Below are 8645 nucleotides of genomic sequence, written 5' to 3' on the forward strand. Positions count from 1 at the left end.
TGAATTACTTAACTTGATGTAATGTCATTTTAACAGAACGTCAACGGTTTTTGTAGACGTATCTGTTTTAAAAAACTAAAGTGTTCTCGAATAGTTGAATTTAAATATTTTAAATAGTTTTTTTCTTTGTTCCTTGTATTTTTTTTTGTTTCCGACGACGGAAAGAGATAAACTTTCCGAAACGTTAAGTATTTTTGTGCTCGTTAGGCAAATTTGTATATCTGTAAACCTAACTTCTGACAAGTAGTTTCCGTTTGAATTAACGCAGAAGTGTTTACAAAAAATAACTATTTTATTTTGTAGATTTTCTTCCAGTGGCGAAATACCCATATAGGATATTTTGGAGAGATGAATCCGCCACATAGGTATATACATTTTTTACATAGTTTATTGTCATAAATAAAGGTCTCTTCATAACTATAGGTACTATTAACTTAAAACATCTAAATTTATCTTTACACAATCTAATTTATCGTTTAATTATAAATTAGTTTGAAGAGTAGCCTGTAATTTGGATTAGTGATTGAAAGCACGCAAGACTAATTTTACTTTTAAAGTAAGTAAAGACGGTAAAAAATGTATAGGTACCTATATAATCGATTAAACGTTTCACCTTTTGTGTTGGAACGATATAAATCTAATAAATTTGAAAACAGAAATAAATAACCATTTACCACTTGTTCAAGCAACAATAGCATAGAATGGTAATCATAAGAAAATTGCTTTTTTATGAATACGAAATAATATGCTATTTTTCAAGACAGGTTGGGTTTTGTTCATTGAAAAGAGAATACCTTGATTCACTATTATTGTCGACCATATCAATATGTATAGTAGAATAAATTATTTGTAGGTTTACCAGGGTCGACCAAAAAATTATAATTTAACGTTTTTATGTAAATTTACTGTATAAAAATATTTAATAAACAAAAGATGTTATCGTGGGGACTATAATAAAAAAGAAGAATGAAATTATTGGGCAAACCTACAGTAAGATTAGCCATGAAACATGGCTAAAATACGACTACCCGTAGACACTTAGTGTTTCTGCCTTCCGGTTTCATCAATACGGGAGGAATCAGCAACGATGAACTAGCGACCCTGAAAAAAGAAAAAGGGGAAGCAAACGAGGCACTAGGCACCATTTGCAACCTGATTAAGCAGTATCTCACAATTCTCAAGCGTTATACCAAAAAACCGCTGCGGAGGTACTTCAACATACCTCGCCGCTATCACCTTGGCCCAGAGAAAACAATAAACAAAAGATGTTATCGTGGGAACTATAATAAAAAAGAAGAATGACATTATTGGGCAAACCCACTGCTGATTCCTCCCGTATTGATGAAGCCGGAATGTTTCATGGCTAATCTTACTGTAGGTTTGTCCAATAATTTCATTCTTCTTTTTTATTTTAGTCCCCACTATAACATCTTTTGTTTATTGTTTTCTCTAGGCCAAGGTGATAGCGGCGAGGTATGTTGAAGTACCTCCGCAGCGGTTTTTTGGTAGTAACGCTTGCGAATTGTTTGCTACTGCTTAATCAGGTTGCAAATGGTGCCTAGTGCCTCGTTTGCTTCCCCTTTTTCTTTTTTCAGGGTCGCTAGTTCATCGTTGCTGGTTCCTCCCGTATTGATGAAGCCGGAAGGCAGAAACACTAAGTGTCAACGGGTAGTCGTATTTTAGCCATGTTTCATGGCTAATCTTACTCTAGGTTTGCCCAATAATTTCATTCTTCTTTTTTAAAAATATTTAATATTCAGTATGTCTTTGCAAAATAATCTAGCTAGGAAAGGAGCGAACACTCCACTAACTGGACCAGAACCGTTCTGCTTTCCAAGTGGTAACCAACTCAAGGCGGAACTCAAGAACTTGGAAGATTCCATCCGCAACCTGGAATGGAAATCTTGCAATGGTCTAGGACACTCGAAGAAGTTTCTGAGGGCTTATGATCAAGAAAAATCACAGATCTTCCTGGGTCTGAGTAAGAACAATCTTCGGATTGTCACGGGGTTTTTAACAGGACACTGTTTCATCAATGAACACCTCAGTAGATTGAAACTAAGAAGAAACGACGAATGCAGATTCTGTGGGGAAGATGGTGAAACACCAGTACACCTCATCACTGAGTGCGCCGAGACGACAACCATTCGTGCGATGAATTTTGGTACGACTGATATTGGAGATGGAGAACTACCCTCTATAAAACCGTCCCAGATACTGGCTTTTGTCAAAGCCCTGGGACTGTATGATGAGTTATGAGTCAAGAAAGGGGGACACAATGGATCTGTAAGGTCGAAGTGATTAACCCCCCTCCCACTCATTCTAAATTCTAAAAATTCTAATGTCTTTGCAAAACTTTTTTATTATTAACATTTTGAGAAAATGCATTCATTAACTATAGCAAAAACATGACGTCAATAAAAATAAATAATAACCATGTATGTTAGTCCGTTTTAAACCCATATTTTTGTAGGTTTCTTATCTTTACAGTAATATAGCTTAACAAGTAACAAAACAATAAAACAATACATTGTTAAAGACCGTTCGATCCCAAGAAAATTCCACTTTCTTAATCATCCACACGAACATTAATTTTACATATCACTTGTCTGTTTTCCCTGCTCGCAAAAAAACCCGACAATATACCATTTCGAAAGTAACCCAGCACGCCTCTGACCTAGGAAAAAACATTTCATACACTTTATTCATTCAAATTACATTGTGCATAGTCTATAATCATATTTCTTCGTTCTTCAATTTCTTACGGTAAAATTTCCTCATTTAATGCGCGAATATCGACGGAACACTAGTAGTAGTACCGGTCATGGTTTTCTTAGTTTACGTATTTTTAGTACCTTTCGTTAGGTACACAATCGGGAATAGTATGTTAGAAGAATGTGCGAAGTACTACAAACCAACAAACTACCTAGCTCTCCTACCCAACCTAAAAATGCCTTATATAGGTGACCTAGCAATTCCTGACAATCAACACACGAACAACTATAATAACCTCCAAAAAATCAATCCATCTCCGGTGGTAACTACCAAAGTACTAACTCTGAAGACAAAGTACGTTTATAAGAACCCTGTCTGTATTAAAACCACGAAGAAGAGGAGGTATTGTGCCCCTGAGGATGCGAAAAAGAAGCAAAACGTTGAGAAGTTGGTTACGAAGGAGTATTTTGTCGATGTGGATGCCTTGAAGAAGAGGGAAGATGAGAATGATGAGGAAGAGACTTTTAATTTGGAGGTGTCGTTTGATAATGACGTAGGTGAGTTTAGTACAAAAATCTGGATGATTTATTTGTTTATTTATTTATTTCTAATTGATACTGCTAAAATTAAGATTCTGTTTAAAGATTGCATTCAAAAACTGAAAATTTTTATATGATGTCAGTGAATATGGATATTTTTTAGATAATGGAGACGATAATGCAATTTTATCGTCGTGTATAAAACAATATTTTTTTCCATAGTGAGTTACGTTTTCAAAAATATTCAAATATTATTATTTCAAGGAATTTATTAGGAATAGAAAAAATATTGTGCTGGGTTGGCGTTGGTTTCTATGTAATTTGACAAATAAATAAAGCTGTCTCTTTAGTTGTCAGTTTTGAGTCAACATTTTTGAATTCTCTTTTGTGTCGATTGCTGATTGACTTGGAGCCAGAAATGGCTCAAAACGAAATAAGTAAATTACCAACAGATATTCAGGCTGAGGCGACAAACGCCATATCCAAACTACTTCCATTTAAATTCCGGATAACTTATGAAAAAGAATACAAAAATTTTCAAAAATGGAAGCAATTAAACAACGTGCGAGAAGAAATAAAGTTTTTAACTGTTTTTTAACTGTTAAAGTATCATTTAATCTACCCTTGCGGTTAAAATATTACTTTATCTACTATTTTTGATAGATATAAGGCAATTTTAACAGTTGCAATGGAAAAAAAAGGAAAAAAAAAATATTAGATTATATTTACAATACGAATTATAGATTTATAAAACAACTATTGGTTAATTCAATATAATACGAAAAAAGAGATTATTTTACTCAATTTCTATTAGGACATAATTCAGAGGTTATTTGTTTTAGTGTATCGATCTATATTCTATGGTTAAGATAAATTGGATAATATTCCGATTAATTATTATGTGCTATTAATATGTAAATACTATATTACTGTACATAATTCGATCATAATTTCATGAATTGATAGAGTATCGGATTTAGTAGGTATTATAATTTATAAAAAAAATATAATTGGATATAATAATTTATTTAATAGAAATATAATATAACATAAAATTTTTGTGTTAAAATTTGTAAAATATTTTTGAAGTATATATTTGCAAAAAATGTCTATGCCTCTGTGGATTCATCTCTTCAAAAAAGTCATAAAATTAGTTATTTTTTGTAAACACTGCTGTTTTAATACAACGGAGACTAATTGCAAAGTTTCTAATTGTCAGCAGTGGTTTATTAATTAACAAATTTGCCTAACAGACAGAAAAATGCTTATAGTTTCGGGAACTGTATCTCTTCCCACCGTCAGAAGCAAAAAAAAACACAAAGAAAGAACAAAAAAAAACAACTATTTAAAATATCTAAATACAGCTGTTCAAGAACACTTTAGTTTTTTTAAACAGATACGTCTATGAAAACCGTTGACGTTGTATTAAAATGACATTATATCAAGTTAAACTTTCAAATTAACAGTTACCTACTACCTGTAACAATTATTTAATGAGGTAAAACCAAAAAGCCTCAAACTTTCTGTATTATTGATTTTTTAATTTATTTTTAACTTTTACTTATGTTTATTTATGTTATGGCCATTAAAAATCAAAGAAGCGATAGCCCTCGCGATAGCCATACATTACTCCTCTACAGATGCCTGAGCAATTCATTTATTTTTATCAGACTGTATTAAAACAGCCTCTTTTATTTCGTTTAGAGGATATCGCTTCTTTTATAATCATTTTTACGTTGTTAAAATGTTCTCTGTGTCCTATGTGCCATGAATGCTGACAATTCTTGGATTTCTGAAAATCGCCCTTTCTTAAATAAACTTTATGTTCTTTAATTCGAACATTTAAGGGTCTAGATATTCAGAAAAGTCCACAGACTTCGAGACATAGGAAAATCAAGTATATTTAGCGTGTGTCCAAATTTTGACAAGTTTTCAAAAATGACAGTTTTGTTTAGGCTGACGTTTAATTTCACCTGACCTCTCGGTGAATGATTTCTTTTTATGGGGGTACATAAAATCTAAAATTTACGGCCATGAAGTAATTCAAAACTTGGAGCAGTTAAGGCAGAAAATATTTAATGCCTTTGACACTGTCACCTCTGATATGTTATCCAATGTAAGGAGGGGATTTTATGATCGTTTGGGTTATTGTTTAATGCAAGAGGGAGGCATTTTTGAACAATTTTTGTAATTTTTTAAATTTTATTATCCTGTTTTTTTTACCGTTTAGCCATTACCTACCTTGACGAACATGGGAAAACAAAGGTCCTTTTCAGGACCATAAATATTTTGATTGAAAAATGTGTTACTTTTATTTTTTTTGGATTAAAAAAACAAAAGTTGTTAATATAATACTAATTTAAAAGTGTTTTAGTAGTTTTAATACACACTATGATATAAAATTAAGTATTATTATAATGTACATTATTAATACTATTATTCATTCGAAATGGCATTATAAGGCCCAATTGCACCAATGATTCAATTTTTTCTTAAATATAAGTAGAGCTTAGAATGAGCTGTATTTATATTTACTTTAATATTTACCTTAAATAAGGGAATTTGACTGATACAATTTTAGAATTTAAATTGTTTTTAATGATACTAACAATTTTAGTTCAATTTTTAATAAAATTTATTTAATATTAATAGAAATCCAAGAGATTTGAAACTTCTTTTAGCGATTTATAACATTCTCAAATGAATTACAGGTGCCCTTATTTTCTAAATATATAAATATGGGAATTTGATACAATTTTTGAATTTGAATTGTTTTTAATGATACTAACAATTTTAGTTCAATTTTTAATAAAATTTATTTAATATTAATAGAAATCCAAGAGATTTGAAACTTCTTTTAGCGATTTATAACATTCTCAGATGAATTACAGGTGCCCTTATTTTCTACCAAACCAAAACCACACAGCTTTTTTCATAGTAGCTGCAGTTGCTATAGCTATAAAAAAACTAATTTTTTAAGGTGTGGAAATTGCGACACACGCTAAATGGACTTGATTTTTCTTATGTCTCGAAGTCTGTGGATCTTTCTGTATATCTCCAGTATTCACACCTTAAATTTCGAGTGTATTTCCTATTTTTGCTAAAATATTGATTTTGCTATCTGCACATCTTTATTTTGCATTACATTATTTTTTTTCATTTTCAAAAAATAAAAAAAAAATCTGATTTTCTTTTTATTTTCAGAATCAAGTGAAACTGGTGAATCACCAGAAGAATACCGATCACTAGTCACTCCACAACTTGCACCTCACAAAATCAACGAACTTTTGATTGAAGATCGACTAGCTCAACTCGAAACTATCCTGCCTCAGTACCAGAGAAGACGCGTATTCGAAACCAGTACGATTTTCGTGACAAAAACGATCAATAACAAGAGAAATATGGCAACATTGATTGCAAAAAATTGCATTCCGCTGGGGTACGAACTTTGCCGAAACATTAAACCCCAAAAAAGACGAAGTAAATTAGAGAGAGGATGGTATTGAGCTTTTTTTTAAATATAAAGCTTTATAGATTTTCTTCTATTTTTTTTTGATAAATGTGACTCTCATCACACCTTAACATGTTTGTCAAATCAAAAATATTAATAAATAGTGTTCTATGAAATATCTCCTTTGTATTTATTATTTATCTCTATTTTGTTTCTGTTTTATTTTATTTATTAAATTATAATTTGCTATAGTTTTTCCAGGATGATAGTGATTTTATTTTTATTTTAAGACTTTTAGGCCTTAAGACTTTTTTAACAGAGCTATACATATTAGATTTTCAAGGAAATACGAATATGTAGTATATAGTATACATAGTGAGGGAATGTCAAATATTTATGAACTTAAATTATTATTGTAAATAGATTCAAGTTATTATAGTTCTTATATGTATTTGATGTTTATGTTGTTTAATAAATGTTAAAAAAATCATTGTTTACTATTATTTGTTATAACTTTTAAATATTTAAATAAATCCTAAAATAATATTAGATAATTACATCTGATTTGTAGGAATTGTTTAAAAAAAGAAAACTTATTTAAAAAAAGGGAACATAAAATAAATTACTTTTATTTTAAATCTAGGTAATCCGGACCATTTTGATTACAAAAAATATTTTGCTTAAAGGTGAGAAAAACTCTATACAACCATAATTTTCTTCTCATTATTAAACACTTTATATTGGATATTATACAGTTTAGTGTCTCTGCCAATTTTATACAATGGAATTTGTGCGTGTGTTTTAATGTTTAAGTTCTCTATCACAAACAATATAAAATCAGTGATATGTATAAAAAGAATTTAGTATAAAATTTATTTTTTAATTTATTGAACTAAAATAGTCAAACTTAAAATTAATTTTCTTGATAAAATGGTGAAGGAGTTTTTCAGTTCAATTGAAATTTAAAAGATATATAAATTATTCTTCACCTAATTTTCACGATTATTTCATATAGTGGAGAATTAAAGCTACTTGCTTTCTAATACAAATCTTATAAATAAATAAATAAAAGTATTATTATGTTTTTATAAATTATAAAAAATTAATAAAAATGTTAAATAATTAATAAAGTATTTACTTACGATTATATTTAAAGATTAATAGATATATATTTTCTATTGATATATAATGTTTATATATTTTAGTATCAATAATTATTATTCATAATAACATAACTCAAAATGGAACATACCGGGTGCGTCTCAAAAGTGGCTCACCCCTATAACTTTTTTATTTTTCAGATAAAATAACGAGACTTGGCACGTTAGTATACGACATAAATCAGGATTGATTGACGTATTCAATTGTTTTTGGTCACTTCCTGTTTCACCGGAAATGACTACAACTTTTGATTTTTAAATGGCACCCTCCGTATTTTTTATTTTTCTTTTTGATTGAAAATGACACTCTGAATAGAATGACATGTTATATGTCAATTTTTGACGTCCTCGCTTAATAAAAAATTGTATTTTAAACTTTCATTCACAAACACTAATTCTTAATCAAGAAGCCTTGGAAAAATAGATTGGATCGTCTAATGTTTTTAGTGTCTTGTCCTGGCCAGTTAGAAAATGTTCAAATTGTATTTTTAATCATATCTCATTTTTTTTTAAATAGAACGAGGGTGGCTCATTGGCATATTTGGAAAAAGCATTTTTTACGTATAATTTGATACCACACACGTCAAATTTTCGTTACGAACCGTAAGTTATAATTTCAAATAAACCATATGGAAAAATTTCAAAAATTGGCATATGATGTGTCATTCTATTGAGACTGTTATTTTCTATCGAATAGAGTAAATACCGGGTGCCACTAAAAAATCAAAAACTGTAGATCGTCAAGATCTCGATAAAAGAAACACATTTTCTCCGAGATTT

General features: G+C 29.9%; 1 protein-coding gene across 1 annotated transcript; it reads left to right on the forward strand.

Annotated features, from left to right (window-relative positions):
• The first annotated feature begins 2595 nt into the window (after positions 1–2595).
• On the forward strand, positions 2596–7076 carry LOC115877305. The gene is made up of 2 exons (XM_030893444.1): positions 2596–3272; positions 6459–7076. The coding sequence occupies exons 1-2, from the start codon at positions 2825–2827 to the stop codon at positions 6758–6760; spliced, it is 750 nt and encodes a 249-aa protein (XP_030749304.1). The 5' UTR covers positions 2596–2824; the 3' UTR covers positions 6761–7076.
• The last annotated feature ends 1569 nt before the right edge of the window (positions 7077–8645 follow it).

This window comes from Sitophilus oryzae, unplaced genomic scaffold (genome assembly GCF_002938485.1).
Source record: "Sitophilus oryzae breed Bouriz unplaced genomic scaffold, Soryzae_2.0 scaffold_1443_pilon_pilon, whole genome shotgun sequence".
Classification (NCBI taxonomy): domain Eukaryota; kingdom Metazoa; phylum Arthropoda; class Insecta; order Coleoptera; family Curculionidae; genus Sitophilus; species Sitophilus oryzae.